This window comes from Pleurodeles waltl, chromosome 7 (assembly GCF_031143425.1).
Source record: "Pleurodeles waltl isolate 20211129_DDA chromosome 7, aPleWal1.hap1.20221129, whole genome shotgun sequence".
Lineage (NCBI taxonomy): Eukaryota > Metazoa > Chordata > Amphibia > Caudata > Salamandridae > Pleurodeles > Pleurodeles waltl.
Genome location: NC_090446.1, coordinates 110,086,470 through 110,104,214, shown reverse-complemented (window position 1 = coordinate 110,104,214; position 17,745 = coordinate 110,086,470). Strand labels below are relative to the sequence as shown.

At 43.2% G+C, this 17,745-nt stretch overlaps 1 protein-coding gene across 1 annotated transcript in view; it reads left to right on the top strand.

The window, feature by feature from the left end:
* The window catches only part of CHRNA4 (cholinergic receptor nicotinic alpha 4 subunit), a 195,418-nt gene extending 180,439 nt beyond the window's left edge, over positions 1-14,979 (top strand). The window contains exon 6 of the mRNA XM_069243201.1: positions 13,069-14,979. Within this exon, the coding sequence (XP_069099302.1) occupies positions 13,069-13,194 (126 nt within the window). The 3' untranslated portion in view covers positions 13,195-14,979. The remainder of the gene's footprint in view (positions 1-13,068) is intronic.
* Positions 14,980-17,745: the final 2,766 nt, after the last annotated feature.

Here is a 17,745-nt window from a genome sequence, read left to right as displayed (position 1 = left end):
AGTTGTTTAGAGAAAAATACCCCGACCATCTATTTGGTGTCAAGGTTCAACAAAAGTGGTATTAAAGTTAACTTTCAAGGAAACAGCACATTGACTTAAGTGCCAATTAATGTTGACAATGAAATAGTGCTTGTGGGGAAAACTCCTCACAGGCTAAAGCTAGTAAAAGCATGAAATTCCATAAATCATAGGTGGCTAATAAATGTGAGCTACCCAGAACTTTGTCTGCCTGTATTGCTAATCCTGTTACTGTTCTTTGTGTAACTTTTTGTCAGTTGTACCTAGATAAATACCCTTTCCACTTCAATAGTAAAGTGATTTCCTACAATCTGCTTAGCGTATGTGAATCAATAAGCAAGCTCATAAACCATGATTTTGTATCCTTTTTTTTAATTTGTATTTTTCACCCATCTGAAATGTATTTTGGTATCCTTTGGATTTCTGTATGGATTGTGCATAGCTCGACTCCTACATGGCCTAGAAACATCATTTTTCATAATAGCTTTCTAGAAAAGACAGGGCTTTTTTTTATAAAACCTTTGTGTAAAAACCAGTTGAACTAGTTCAAGAACCTAACATCTAATATTGACTTCGTAAGTATGGAGGCATTTACGCTACTCTGTATTCTGCCCTTATCCTTTCCGTTATTGCAATATAGTGGCCTTTTAAATTAAACATCCTCCTGCAATGAATTTGTTCTCAACCAAGATACTAGACTGGGAAAGTCAGCTTCAAAGTGCAAAATGGCCAATGGGGACCAAAATGTCCCAGCTAATCAGTTTTTGAGTTGAGATTCAAATGTAGGTTTGTCAGCTCGATCACAAATCCAATTAGTAAGCTATCTCAATACAAATTTCTTTCATTTTCTCCAACGCAGAATAGATGTACACCAAAACGAGCAAGGAACCCCTGCTCAGCATAGACATGTTTTGTATGCCAAGTTTGTAATGTATTTTACTGGCTGTTATTAAAGGAGCAAAAAGCAAATATTCCTATGCAAATTTGCAAGACAATTGTAACATATAGGATGTGCCCTCGAACGTCTTTCCTCCCAACTCATCGTTACTTAGGCTTACAATAACATACACGTATACATGCATACATAATTACTGATTCTGTGACACACATGCAGTGCTTTTAAAGCAGACAGACTGGCTTTCATACCTTAAATTGTCGAGGAGGGAGTTTTACGGAGGGTGTCACAAATATTCATAGTACTTAATTGGAATCTCAAAATTCGAAAATTATATTAACCAATTTGCATGTTCTCAAAATATAATGCATCTTTAGGACACATCATGCTCACCTTAGGTATATTTGTTTTGCAACTTCAACCAAGATGACAATGACGCTCAAAAAACAAAGTCAAGGCATGACATTATATGAAAACTATGAAATCACAGGAAACATGTAAATTGAGATAGTTATGATTTCAAACATCAAACTTTCAGGAATTTACTGAGTAAGTTGACATACAAACCTTGGCTTCTCTACGAGTTCTCTCAGGCAACTGCAAATGGTTACTGTCTGCCCACAGCTTCACTAACATGGTGGATGGGAGTTAATATTGCAAATGCAATTTAAATAGTATATTCAGTTTGTACAGTCTTAATGTTCCTCTGTCAACATATCACCGTGTTTTGTTTAGCAGCATATCTCGTTCTTTAAAAAATGCTCAACTCTATAACAATGGCATTTTCAAAACCTATAAAGAGTTCCTATGAAGTACTCGCATTTTATATATATTTACTCGCTTTAAATACGAGGGCATCATTCCTTACTTTAAGGCTTTGACGTCAATCTTTTGAAGTATCTAAAGAGTACTGCCACCTGCACATCTTCAGACTGTAGGTTAAATAGGATTGAATGTTTTTATTTTCAAACCCATGTGGTAATGGTGTAATATTTCTGTAAAACACCTTCCTGAGAATAGCTGATGGACTGATGTTCTTTCTTTTGACATCTGGTGACGATATTCAGATTTCATGTGGAAGACATATTTTTTTCATAACACCTGTTGCACTTCTTTCTCTGCATTTGTATTTCTCAAAAGACCTTAAACATAGTGGAAACACTGTTTTGAAGCAGTTGTCACCAGTCATTTCCCAACCTAAACACTTTACTCAGAGCCACACTAGCTATGCACATTTTGAAAACCGTTGGCAAGAAGTATATTTGTTCTGGCTGCATTTGGGATTTTACAAGGTTCATGTGGAACAGCTGCAAGCTTCAAGTGCCCAGTTGTGTAATCATATGCATTAAAATATTTAGGATTCCAGATTCTCTGTTTTAGGTTTCTGGTTGGGGAAAAGGGGTAGGTACTGACTTTCTCTCAAGTGAATTTGGCAAATAAATCAGAGTAATAAACATAAAGAACCTAAATTCCAAAGATTTAAAGATTTATTTTGATAAGGTTGCATAATCCTAAAAAGATCCTGGTTTATGCATTCACACAGTTCACAAAGCCATAACAATTTTATGCTTCAGTAAAGACTTATGTTTGAAAGTTGCTGATGCATAATTCATGCAGGTATTGCTTGATTTATGCATGAGTAGGATGTAAGTGGGAGAGAGAGGAAGGTACAAGGACTGTTGCATGAAGAAAGGGGAGCTTCACTATCAAGACTGTAACCAGGTGTATTTGTTTTGGGAGACATTGTTCCCTACAATGATAACATGAAGAAAAAGTTTGGTCCAGAGGGGATGGGAGTTGCCATAAAGCTCCATAGTATTCGAAGCAGGCAATCTACCTTTGTTTATATTTCTTTTTAAATGTTTCCTGGTGTTTTTTGTCAAAATGTTTTTTTTAAGTGTGCCACTAACCCAAAGGGAGAGGTGGTGGTATTCCACTACACACCCTCCACAAACACCTCAAGATCAACACACCACAGCTTGAAGGCTAGACAGTGTTAGGCCAATGTTGATCCCCACCACTAAAAACCAGAAAGCCCCTACTTTAAATCACAAGGGGATATATAATTAGTCCAAGAGTGCTGATTAGATTGGGTGACGCCTCACCCACTAATTGTGGCATCCTCCATCACTGGCAATGTCATCCCACCCTGGTAAGATGGTACTACCAGGGCAGACTCAACCCCATTATGAGGGAGTTCTTGAAAAAGGTCACAAAGAAGATGGGATCCACACAAACTAAACATACCTAATGTAAACTCAAGGTCATACCTTTAATAGAAGGTACCTTAGATACAGTTAAAACCAAACAAAACAGTGGATGATGTAAAGGTACAATAACCAATCCTAACACTCCACTGGTTGCACAAGCAGCTGAGTAACAGATGCTATTAGGTTCGCCTCCACTATACCGCTTGACAAATGTTTGAGTACAGAGGACAGCACCTCCTTTCAGCCAATGGAGTTTTAGTTCCCTAAAATCGAGGAACCATGGTTTCTTAGGTTATCACATTAGGAGTCATTTTCTGCCAACTCTGCACTCCACACTGACTTAGTGTTAGAAGATGATAGGGATCCGTGGTCTCCCCGCCGCACCATTTTTAGGCCCTGAAGAATGCCCATGACAGACACTGCCATGTATGCAGGCTGAAACGTGTTAACATAATACGGATGGTTTGGTCATTGTAAATGTGCCCTATCCACTGTTTCGTGTGGTTTAACTGTAAACAGAGATTTAGCACGTGAGCAATTTTATGACAGTTATGGAATCCATATGGAGCGGAATGGATGAGTGTGAGTGCATGAGGAGCAGGGCGAGGTGTAGGACTGGGATGAGGTGCATTAGCAGAGCTGTGAGTGTCTCAGTGCAGGGCTAGCGGTGAATGATGCAGGACATGACTGAGGTGCAATGGATAGGAATGGATGAGTGTGAGTGCCTGAGGAGAAGGGTGAGGTGTAGGAATAGGTTGAGGTGCATTAGCAGAGCTGTTAGAGTCTCAGTGCAGGGCTAGCGGTGAATGATGTAGAACATGACTGAGGTGCATTGGAGAGGAATGGATGAGTGTGAGTGCATGAGGAGCAGGGTGAGGTGTAGCACTGGGTTGAGGTGCATTAGCAGAGCTGCGAGAGACTCAGTGCAGGACTAGCAGTGAGTGATGCAGGACATGACTGAGGTGCAAGGGGAGCGGAATGGATGAGTGTGAGTGCATGAGAAGCAGGGCGAGGTGTAGGACTGAGTTGAGGTGCATTAACAGAGCTGTGAGAGTCTCAGTGCAGGGCTAGCGGTGAATGATGTAGGACATGACTGAGGTGCATTGGAGAGGAATGGATGAGTGTGAGTGACTGAGGAGCAGGGCGAGGTGTAGCACTGGGTTTAGGTGCATTAACAGAGCTGTGAGAGTCTCACTGCACGGCTAGCGGTGAGTGATGCAGGACATGACTGAGGTGCATTGGAACGGAATGGATGAGTGTGAGTGCATGCAGAGCAGGGCGAGGTGTAGCACTGGGTTGAGGTGCATTAACAGAGCTGTGAGAGTCTCAGTGCAGGGCTAGCGGTGAATGATGTAGGACATGACTGAGGTGCATTGGAGAGGAATGGATGAGTGTGAGTGACTGAGGAGCAGGGCGAGGTGTAGCACTGGGTTTAGGTGCATTAACAGAGCTGTGAGAGTCTCACTGCACGGCTAGCGGTGAGTGATGCAGGACATGACTGAGGTGCAAGGGGAGCGGAATGGATGAGTGTGAGTGCATGAGGAGCAGGGTGAGGTGTAGCACTGGGTTGAGGTGCCTTAGCAGAGCTGCGAGAGACTCAGTGCAGGGCTAGCAGTGAATGCTGCAGGACATGACTGAGGTGCAATGGATGGGAATGGATGAGTGTGAGTGCATGAGGAGCAGGGTGAGGTGTAGCACTGTTTGGATAATTAAAAAATTGTCAGAAAACTAGGAAAGTGGAGCCCCAACCCAAGTTCATTAGGACGAGCTGCTCCTGTGTGCTAGGCACTCATTGTATCACATCTGAGGACAGAGGTCTCAAAGCCAGTGCCAGGGGTCGCAAGGGGCAAGCGAGGGGTCGCAGCTGCAATCCCTGGCGACCCCTGAATGATGTCCTTGTTAACTCTCTCTTCTTCTCGCACTGTAGTCAGAGGAAAGGTGCCAGGGCCTACAGTTCACAGAATGTATACCCAGTGCTGACACTACTACAGCCCTTCCAAGTTTCCCAAGTCCATGCATGATGTGCTGCTCGATTGCAGTTTTTTTCCTATGAATTCTGGGACTTGTAGTTTTTTTCAGTTATCAAGACTACAACTCTCAGAATGCAAAGAAAGAAACCTGGAGTGGAGCAGCACTTCAGGCACAGACCTGTGAAACGTGTCAGCTACTCTACGACCAGCAACTCTGCTTCACTACAGCTGCCAAGTATCCTAAGTTACTAAGTCCTGGTTTTTCCTACCACTCAGGGACTTGTAGTTCTGGTTTTATATTGCTTTAAATAAGACTATTAATCACAGAATTCTAAGAAAAAGAGAGCGGCCTAACTAGTCACACACGGACCCAAGAAACTTGGCAGGTATGCTTGACCACAAGCAGTGCTTCATCCGGTGGGTACCTCCAGCAATTATTTCTGGGGACTGGCACTTATTTTTTTTCATCACATATAAACCACAAGAGGGGAAAAACACACCGAATGGAGGAAAACACAGATGGCAAAACCGTCAAAAAGAGAGAAAGCAGGAACCAGCAAAAGTGAGATAAAGGGGCAGGTCAGTGCTTAATTTTAGCCGGTGGTTGCCGGTGGGGGCACTAGCACTTATTTTTTTAGGGCAGGCACTTATTTTTCTTCATCATGCAATTACTGCTATGGAAAGACGAAGCAAAGAAAGATGGAAAAGTCCCAAAGGGTAAAAGCTGAAAGGGTGGGCTGAAGGGGAAGGGAGTGGCCGTAAATTGATTAAAGAGGCCCGAGGTGGCTTCAGGATTATGCTGCCTCAGTATTATGTGCTGCACATTTAAATGCAGCAGCCGCGTGTTTCAGAGGAGAGCTTTGCGCACCAGAACTACCACCCTTGTTATTCGGCCCGTCAACCTACGGCTGCAGGCTTCCATCACTGACCCGCTTTCTTTTACAAATTAACCACTGACTACATCATGTCTCCACCTGTCTCCTATTTTTTTTTAGAAAATGGATATTATTGAGAAGGGCTGAATTACCTAAATTAATACCTGCCAAGTGTACCAGGTCCATGTGTGATGGTCTGCTCCATTGCAGTTTTTAATTTGAATTCTGGTACTTGCAATCCTGGTTTTACAAAGGAATAAAGAGCTGGACGAGGGCAGCTCCTTATGCATAGCCCTGGGAAACGTGTCAGGGCTATAAGTTTAGCAAGAGTGCACGTCAGTTTTAGACGAGCATTTGCACTCAGTGACTGGTACATAAACAACATTTACACCAAATGACTGATCTAAGGCGCTCTGTTGATGGATTTGTTTCCGCTGGTTGGTTGGTGCAAATATCAGAATAACAATTTAACATGTTCCAAAAGAAGCGTAGTTGAAGTGACATCAAAAGCCATTTGACGCTATTAGACATCACGAAATTGACCCCATTCTTCCACTTTAGTCCCTCAAAAATGTCCTGTTTGTCGCTGTGGGGTTAAGGAAATGAGTGACACGGCGTAGAAATTAGAAGGAGCAAAGATAGCTCGTAGATAGGGTGACCAGATGCCTCCATACCACCGGGACGCCACTAATGCATTCCTTAGTTTTGCTTTTAAATGTCAGCGCATTCTGGGAGTTGTAGTCTTGGTTCATTTTAATTGAGACAATTGGACCAACGCACCAGCTAAGGCAGCAATCCAGCTCCGGGCGTCTCTCTCCACAGGCAGACCTGCCCTCTTTTCTCCCTTTGGCCGGTAGACCGCGCACTCACCCCTCTTACATAGTCGGGTGTAAAGGCGGCAGCGCTGCGGCTGTCACGTATGTTCCTGATAACGTTGCAAATTGATTTTTCGACCATGTAAACCGAAACTATGGGGCCATTAATCTCCTTTGCAGTTGTGTTTTTGCAAAAGGAACGATCCTTGGGTTGGTATTGATTTTTTTCTTTGCGTGGGTCAGTGTTTTCGGAGCAGTACCACAGAATCTCTGTTCTTGAAAGTTTTCGTACCTGTCTCAGGAGAAATGTAAAAGCCGCTGATGGGAGCGGTGTTTGAAACGCGAAGCAGTGGTATGGTGTGCGAAAATTAAAACCTCTACCTGGTAATGAAGAAAATAAATAAACGTGCCTAGCCGGGGGGGGGGGGGGGGGGGGGCAGATATGTCTGATTCAGCACTTTTTGTCTTTATCTCTTAAGCCGACCAAGCTAATTTTAATTAAATGCCCGCCTGGGACCCGGTGGGCAGTCAGGTGTTCCGCTGCACCGCGGTGGTATTGGCTGTTCGGCGCTGAGACCGAACGGGACTTGCTTGCTTCAGCCGTCAAAAAGTCGAGGGTTATAGCAAGAAAGTGTTTTTTTATATACCTTTCACTGAACAGTATATTTATCCCTGACCGTGCTCCAGCTGCCAACCTAAAACACATCATGATGATAAGTGAAAACAAATTGTTCCATGCTTGCCACTAGTTCTAAACCAACAGCTAGAACCAGCAATAACCCAGCCCACAGCTTAACCCAGCCACTGAACCCCTGGTGCTTACTGTATGCCTAGGACTGAATTAGCACCAGTGTTAGTTAGCACAGACAATAACGCTACCCTCACCCTACCACCAACCCACCAACCCACAGTGCTTACCGGATCCGTAATGATGTACTAACACCAATGCTAACACCAACAATAACTCTACCCCCACCCTAACACTACCACCAACCCTGGTACTGATGTGTGCCTAACAATAAACTATCACCAGTGTTAACAACACTAACTCAGCCCTAACGCTACCACCAACCTTGATGCTCATTGTGTGTTAAACACTGAACTAACATCAATGTTAACACAAACAGTAACTCTACCCTCACCCTAACCCTACCACCAACCCACAGTGCTTACCGTATCCGTAATGATGTACTATCACCAATGCTAACCAACAATAACTCTACCCCCACCCTAACACTACCACCAACCCACCAACACACAGTGCTTACCGTATCCGTAATGATGTACTAACACCAATGCTAACACCAACAATAACTCTACCCCCACCCTAACACTACCACCAACCCTGGTACTGATGTGTACCTAACAATAAACTATCACCAGTGTAAACAACACTAACTCAGCCCTAACGCCACCACCAACCTTGATGCTCATTGTGTGTTAAACACTGAACTAACATCAATGTTAACACAAACAGTAACTCTACCTTTACCCTAACCCTACCACCAACCCACAGTGCTTACCGTATCCGTAATGATGTACTATCACCAATGTTTACACCAACAATAACGCTACCCCCACCCTAACCCTACCACCAACCCACAGTGCTTACCATGTCTGTAATGATGTACTAACACCACTGCTAACACCAACAATAACGCTACCCTCACCCTCACACTACCACCAACCCTGATACTGATGTGTGCCTAACAATAAACTATCACCAGTGTTAAAAACAATAACTCAGCCCTAACGCTACCACCAACCTTGATGCTCATCGTGTGCTAAACACTGAACTAACATCAATGTTAACACAAACAGTAACTCTACCCTCACCCTAACCCTACCACCAACCCACAGTGCTTACCATGTCTGTAATAATGTATTAACACCAATGTTAACACCAACAATAACGCTACCCCCACCCTAACCCTACCACCAACCCACAGTGCTTACCATGTCTGTAATGATGTGCTAACACCAACAATAACGCTACCCTAACACTACCACCAACCCACAGTGCTTACCGTGTCTGCAATGATGTACTATCACCAATGCTAACACCAACAATAACTCTACCCCCACCCTAACACTACCACCAACCCACCAACACACAGTGCTTACCGTATCCGTAATGATGTACTAACACCAATGCTAACACCAACAATAACTCTATCCCCACCCTAACACTACCACCAACCCTGGTACTGATGTGTGCCTAACAATAAACTATCACCAGTGTTAACAACACTAACTCAGCCCTAACGCCACCACCAACCTTGATGCTCATTGTGTGTTAAACACTGAACTAACATCAATGTTAACACAAACAGTAACTCTACCTTTACCCTAACCCTACCACCAACCCACAGTGCTTACCGTATCCGTAATGATGTACTATCACCAATGTTAACACTAACAATAACGCTACCCCCACCCTAACCCTACCACCAACCCACAGTGCTTACCATGTCTGTAATGATGTACTAACACCACTGCTAACACCAACAATAACGCAACCCTCACCCTCACACTATCACCAACCCTGATACTGATGTGTGCCTAACAATAAACTATCACCAGTGTTAAAAACAATAACTCAGCCCTAACGCTACCACCAACCTTGATGCTCATCGTGTGCTAAACACTGAACTAACATCAATGTTAACACAAACAGTAACTCTACCCTCACCCTAACCCTACCACCAACCCACAGTGCTTACTATGTCTGTAATAATGTATTAACACCAATGTTAACACCAACAATAACGCTACCCCCACCCTAACCCTACCACCAACCCACAGTGCTTACCATGTCTGTAATGATGTGCTAACACCAACAATAACGCTACCCTAACACTACCACCAACCCACAGTGCTTACCGTGTCTGCAATGATGTACTATCACCAATGCTAACACCAACAATAACTCTTCCCCCCCCCTAACACTACCACCAACCCTTATACTGATTGTGTGCCTAACAATAAACTATCACCAGTGTTAACAACAATAACTCAGCCCTAAACCTACCACCAACCTTGATGCTCACCGTGTGCTAAACACTGAACTAACATCAATGTTACCACAAACAGTAACTCTACCCTCACCCTAACCCTACCACCAACCCACAGTGCTTACCGTGTCTGTAATAATGTATTAACACCAATGTTAACTCCAACAATAACGCTACCCCCACCCTAACCCTACCACCAACCCACAGTGCTTACCATGTCTGTAATGATGTACTAACACCACTGCTAACACCAACAATAACGCTACCCTCACCCTCACACTACCACCAACCCTGATACTGATGTGTGCCTAACAATAAACTATCACCAGTGTTAACAACACTAACTCAGCCCTAACGCTACCACCAACCTTGATGCTCATCGTGTGCTAAACACTGAACTAACATCAATGTTAACACAAACAGTAACTCTACCCTCACCCTAACCCTACCACCAACCCACAGTGCTTACAATGTCTGTAATGATGTGCTAACACCAACAATAACGCTACCCTAACACTACCACCAACCCACAGTGCTTACCGTGTCTGCAATGATGTACTATCACCAATGCTAACACCAACAATAACTCTACCCCCACCCTAACACTACCACCAACCCTTATTCTGATTGTGTGCCTAACAATAAATTATCACCAGTGTTAACAACAATAACTCAGCCCTAACCCTACCACCAACCTTGATGCTCACCATGTGCTAAACACTGAACTAACATCAATGTTAACACAAACAGTAACTCTACCCTCACCCTAACCCTACCACCAACCACAGTGCTTACCGTGTCTGGAATAATGTATTAACACCAATGTTAACACCAACAATAACGCTACCCCCACCCTAACCCTACCACCAACCCACAGTGCTTACCATGTCTGTAATGATGTACTAACACCACTGCTAACACCAACAATAACGCTACCCTCACCCTCACACTACCACCAACCCTGATACTGATGTGTGCCTAACAATAAACTATCACCAGTGTTAAAAACAATAACTCAGCCCTAACCCTACCACCAACCTTGATGCTCACTGTGTGCCTAACACTGAACTAACACCAATGTTAACACAAATAGTAACTCTACCCTCACTCTAACCCTACCACCAACCTACAGTGCTTACCGTGTCCGCAGCAATGTATTTACACCAATGCTAACACCAACAATAACTCAGCCCTAACCCTGCCAGCAACCCTGATGCTGACTGTTTGCAATGGCAAAGCATGGTCAGTAAGATTTGCGGGCAAGTGTGGAGTTAGCTTCATTTTTCCCGACAATCACTCTGGCATCTAATGTTAAAATACATTATACGTCAAGCAGGGCGTGTAAGAGGGGCTTAAAAGGCAGTGGAAAGGGAGAGGAATGCTGATTGGTAGGAGTATTAAGCGAGAAAAACTATATTTTGTAAATTAATTAGGGGTGGACTGCCAGCTCTGCTGCTGGAGCTAATGGAGTTTTGGCACTCCGCGCTCCACTTTGAGTGCAGAGTTCAACCAAAAACTCCGCTAGCCCCGTCAGCGGAGCGGAGCTCGCTGCGTGTGCACTGCAGCCCAGTTATGGGTTATAACTGGACTGCAGTGCGCACTCTCGGCCCACCTAGCCCCTCTACTAACAGTGCTCCTAACTCAATTACTATCTTGCCAAACCAACAATAACCTAGTCCTAACACTTGTCACTAAACCTGATGTTCACCATGTACCTAACTGTGAACTAATATAACTGCTGAGAATAACCACACTGTCACCCTAATCTTACCACTTTACCTGATGACTTCTCTGTGCCTTACCTTGAAATATGCTTAAAATCAACATTAAAAACCCAACACTTTTAGTAATCCTTTAGCTAACCTTGACACTAACCATATGTTAACCCGGACTTAACCCTAACGACAAAACTAATGATGTCAGTCTTCACCTGAACCCTACGGCTAAACCTCATGGTGATCCTATGCCCAGCTGTGATCTAATACTTGTGATAACTTCAGCGATAACCCAAGACTCGCCCTAGTCCTACCACTACCCATGTTGCGAATGGTATTTCTCACTGTGAACAATTGTAATGCTAACGCAAACAACATTGCATGCCTCAACAAATACTAGAATTAACCATGACCTTAACACTATACCTAACCTCAAACTAGCCCTAATAATGCCAACAGAAACCCAATGATCAGCCTACCTTCCTAATTTTGAACACTAATGCTAACATCAACAATAACCCAGCGTTAACCCTACAACTACCCCATGAACTCTGATACTAACCCTGTTCTTCATCTTGAACTAACCTAATGCTAACACCAGCAAAAACCCAAACTATACCCTACCATTAACCATGATCTTTACAGTATATTTAACCTTGAATTAACCCTAATGATAGCACCAAGAATAGCCCAACCCTAACCCTGCCACTAACCCTAATACCGACAACAACAATAACTCAGTACTCACCATAAAACTACTATAAACCCTGGTGCTAGCTCTTTGCCTAATCTTTGCCGAACACTAGTAATGACACCACCATAACTCAAACCTAGCACTATCACCCCACACCAACTGCTAATCTCAAACTGTCTAGGGGTGAGCGTAACTCACATAATTCCGTGTAGTGTAATCATGCAAAATTACGAAAGAAGAGTAATTAGGCACCGAGAGCTATTTCTTAGTGCAAAAATGCCCCCTCACAACTAAAATGAACAAGAAGTTGGATTTTGTGCTCGGACATTGAATTAAAAGCAACATCCAATGAATAGTGACTGTGAGCAGCCACTTGCACTTACTAAATGTGCTCTTGGGGTAGGGCTTTCTACCCTAGCATCCAAAATGATTGCAGGGATGCCTTTGCAAAAAGAAATAGAACTAAATGTAGCCGAACACGAAGAGCGAGCAGCCACTCACACTTGCTAAATGTGCTCTTGCACTATGATGATCTTTCCCCCTAAATTACTTTTAATTAAGTGAGCAGGAGTAATTGCATAATTATTGGTATTTATGCTTCAAAGAGTAATGCAGAATTACTGAAATTATTCTGATTACTCAAGTGTAATCAAAATTCTTCTCAGGCCTTAAACTATCCCGAAGTATAATGTGAACTGTAAAATGACCTATGCCAGACCCTATGTCTCACCGGAGGTCTGTGCAAGTGTAGTACAGTATAAGATTACACCTATAACCCAATCTCAATTGAATGTCATACTTTACAGATTTTCAGCAAAGCCCCAGCAGATGATGATCTCTGTCTCTCTTGGTGTCTTCACAGGTGAAGCAGGACTGGAAGTACGTGGCCATGGTTATCGACAGGATTTTCCTATGGATGTTCATCATGGTGTGCCTGCTTGGCACCGTGGGGCTCTTCCTCCCACCCTGGCTGGCTGGGATGATCTAATGACTCTGGAAGACACTCATGGATTCCCACCTACCCAACAGAGGAGAAACCGGGAGGTGGGATCAGGGAGTTACGGAAGCTTCATCTTCTCAAGGAATTAGCTGTGCATGTATGTTCTGGAGAAGAATCTGAGGTTGCCACTGGTGGAAAAGAATTGTTAGATAAGACATCCTCATCTTGGAGGAAATCTATATTAAAGTATACCATACACAGCATGGTTGGGAATATTAATATTTATTTTTAAAAGGGTGGGTGGGGACTGGGGAACAGAAAAATACAAAAGCTGTAATCATCACCTAGCATCACACATACACCATAACAACCAATGCCTCCATGGCTATGATCAGGCGCCAAATTATCCTTCAAAGACGAAATTCCTATGTTTGGGAAAACAAGGTATGGAATTTGGAAAACTAGACTTCTTTCAGGTGTTGAAATGCAGAGCAGCGAGTATATAGGGCAAGTGCTTTTTAATAGCTAATATGTATTTTGCAAGTAACTCATTGGGATTGGTGCAGGTATGCACTTCGAGGCGCGACTAATGACTCCTGTTGTGTTTCTTTTTCCTATTTTGCCCTTTTGAATTTCAAACTGGGTTTGGCCTTCAAAGATAGTCATCACGCACTGGAAAGCCAGGTTTGAACTTTCCAAGGGAACAATTGTGCTGATGGAAGCAGGTGCTAGGCACTGGACTCATTTGTCATCATTGGGCTTTGACCCAGAGAGAGAGAGAGAGAGAGAGAGAGTGGGAGAGAGAGAGAGAGAGAGAGATGTAGTAGTAGAAGAAAGAAGGAAGACAAAATAGGAAAATGGAGAAAGGGGGAAAGAGGGAGCAAAAAGAACTAGCAAGAGTGAAATAGAGAGGTTGTGTATGGAGGTAGAAGAATAGGTATGGCCCAGTATTTGGAAATTGTAAAAGCGGACTCCTAAGCAAAAGAAAATTTGGGATTTCCAATTTAATTTTTTTTTTTTTACTATTTAAGCATTGGAAGTATTCTAAAATGATCATGATGTGAGGCATTACACACTCGAACACCCTATGGCCTCGTTTTTTTGCTTTCAATAGAGCCAATGTTATATTTGATATGCCATTGCAGTACTGGCAGACTTCTCAGTTTATGAACTGGCGCCCCACCTACCCCAGTCTCAAAGTCTGCAACAACCTGTCATTCAAGAAGACGTCATAACTGACCCCCATTTATGAGCCACAGCACCTCAGCAATCATCGATGATGTCACAACTGGATCAACCACTAGCTTTCAACTATAGGAGAGGCCACATCCCCCATTTTGTTTTTACAAGCATGTTCTCCTTTTTGTGTCCAGACCAATCCACTTGTTTTATATTGTAATGTGGGCCTGGTCACATTTGTATTGTCCTGCTTTAAAGCTTCCTATTGCCAGAGTAACCTTTTATGGTCTTTGGCACATTTAACGTTTCTGCTAGCAACAGTCTTGCAGTCAACATGTCACTCACCTTTGTATTTTTCTTTCAAAATACCAAGGTTTCCATTTTCAGATTATCTGAGCTGAAGCCCACACGTGCCAAGTTCTTGATGCTGTCTCTGCCCACATGTGACGTTTGTGTTCCGAGACAGCTGAGTTTGACAAACAAACACATAACTATTGTGGAGTGGAAGTGGCTGCCATCAATCCAAACAATTACTTGCATATCATAGTCTGACATTTATTTCTCTTCAGCACTGGACTGTGTTGCAAATCAAAACTGGAACCTTCTCCAGAAGTGTGAACCTTTTCAAGATCCAAATAAAACTGTTTTTCAGCATCGGCTCTGGCCTTTTCTTTTCAAGGACAGCTCTCATTTATTAGACAGTGGGGATTCTAATGTGAGAGTGAAGGAGATCTCTACTACTGCAGGAGTGTGCATGACTTTGTGATGTATGAGTGTGTGAGTTTGTAAGATTGTGAACGAATGCTCAACAGTATTGCGAATGTGTACTGCAAGAGTGTGTTTGAGTTTGCAAGATTGTGCCAGTTCAATCGACAGTACTGTGAGAATGTGTATGAGTTTGTAAGATTCTAGTTTAATGATTGACAGTACTGCAAGAGCGTGTTTCTGCTTGTTAGTACTGTAGTAGTGTGCTTGAAATTGTGAGATTGAGAGTGTACAGCCAGGAATACTGTAAGGGTGGGTTTGATTTTTTAAGATTGTAGGTGGACAAGTGACCAGCCGCGGCCCATCCTTTAGGGCGGAGGGGCCACACCCCCCACCTTTTGCCCCTTATGAAGAGTGTCTGTCAGGGTGAGCAAAGGTCAGCCTGACAGACACTCTTCATGTTCAGATCTGACAGCCAGGAGCGAGACATGCGTGATTTGCGCAGACTCCTGGCTGCCTGAGTTGAACTTTGCTGGGCTGAAGAGATCACAGCTCCTATGGGCGTGACCTCCTCAGCTCAGCAAAGGTGCCTCGAGGCCCTCCCCCTCGGTGACGAGGGGAAGCTTCACCCATTGACTCCGACCTGGGCGCTTCAGGTTTAAGCCCTGAAGCGCCCAGGGCGAATGTCAATCAGTGACGCCTCAGCACAGAGTGGGGAGGGGGTCAGAAGTCTCACTGACCCCATCCCACTCTGTGGTGAAGTTCGGACTGCTGCCTTCCCTCATTAGCTGACCTAAGGTGAGTGAGGGAGGGAAGGCGGCAGTCCCAACCCTCCTGGGACCTCCGAGGTGAAGGCAAGTGTATGTGAGTGTGTTTTTTAAATGAATGTTTGGTGCGTGCGTGTATGTTTGAATGTTGGAGTGTTTTCAATGGATGTGTGTTCGTGTGTGAATGAATAAGTGTGAGTGTGCTTCCCGCCCGCCCCCTCCTTCCTAAAATTACCGGCCGCCACTGCAAGTGACAATACTCCAATTGTGAGCGTACGACCAAAAGTACGGCAAGAAGGTGTTTGATCCTAATAGATTGTGGGTGTGTGACTGCCAGCATTGCAAGAGTTGGTATGAATGTGTAAGAATGTGGATGTACGTCGACAATACTGCAAGAGAGTGTTCAAGTTTGTAAGATTATAAGTGTGCGCTCAACACTACTTCGAGACTGGGTATGAGTGTGTAAGATTGTGAGTGCATTGTCAACCGTACTGCAAGAGTGTGTTTGAGCGTGTAAAGTCTTGAATGTACAATCATCAGTAGTGCAACAATGAGTATGTATTTATAGAATTGTGGGTGTAGAATAGAAGGTACACCAAGAGTATATGAGTTTGTAAGATTGTGATTGCACGATCGACAGTACTGCAAGTGTATATGCTTTTTGAAGGTTATGAGTGAGTGATCAACAGCACTGAAAGAGTGTGTGCACGTTTGTGAGAATATTTGATCAATAATACTTCAAGAATCTTTATGAGTTTGTAAATATGCGAGTGAGACCGACCGCATTGTAAATGTTATGGTATTTTAGAGCATGAGTGTGTGGCCAGAAGTATTGCAAGGAAGTATTTGACTTTACGAGGAAGTGTACATGAAAACACTACATGAATCCGTCAACATTTGTGAGGGAATGACTGCAGTACTGCCAGAACGTTGATGAGTTTGTGAGAGTTCGAGTGAATGATCAACACTACTTTTGATCATACATGAGTGTGAGCTGCAACAGAACTGTGAGAGAATGTATGAGTGTGAAAAGATGGCAGTGTGTGATCCCCAGCAATGAGTTCTCCATGGTGTAAATCTATGATCAGACACAGGGTGTTTCACATTGGGATGGTTTGAGTGTCTGATCGACAGTACTGCAAGAGTGTGTAGGAGTTTGTTATAGTATGAACGTGTAATTAACAGCCCTGCAAGAGTATGCTTAAATGTATGAAGGTGTGTGTGTGGGACCAACTGAGCTGCGAGATTGTAGATAAGTTAGAGAGCGAGTCTGAGCAACAGAAATATGAGGGTTTAGCAAGACAAGTCTCTGGAAACTCATCTACCCCCAGGGTTTGTCAGAGTGACTAACCAACATGAGTGTTTTTGGCCATCAAAGTGATCTGTCACATTCCATGCAACAACATTACTGTCTAAAGTTTTTAACTGATGATGTAATCACAGTCCTCATTTAAGACCTATTGGCTTTAAAATATGTTTTAATTATTAACAGCTCAGACCTATTGCCTTTGTTTTAAATTTTCATAGTAAACAGTTCAGACCTGTGGCATCTTACATTACTTTTCTCAGTGACCAAATCAGGCCTAACCGCTTCATCATTTGTTTGTTACCAGAACTAACTCAGGCCTACTGTATTGATCATAAGTTTTGTCAGAAGGCAACCTTTAGGTACAGAGTCATACATTTACAAACATGGACAATATTACAGTTGACAAGGGGAATACAACCCTTGCTAAGAGGGGTTAAGAAGGATTTTCAAATGCAAATATTTAGCCCACCAGAGGTATCTGAATGAGGTAAATACATTAAAACCATTGCCTCATATTGTAATCTGTGAAATTCTGTATAATAAAGTACCTGTTAACTGTCAATACCACAGGGCGGTAACAATCCACGCTTAAAGGCATAGAGGTTATAACATACACTTTCACAGCAAATAATTGAGGCC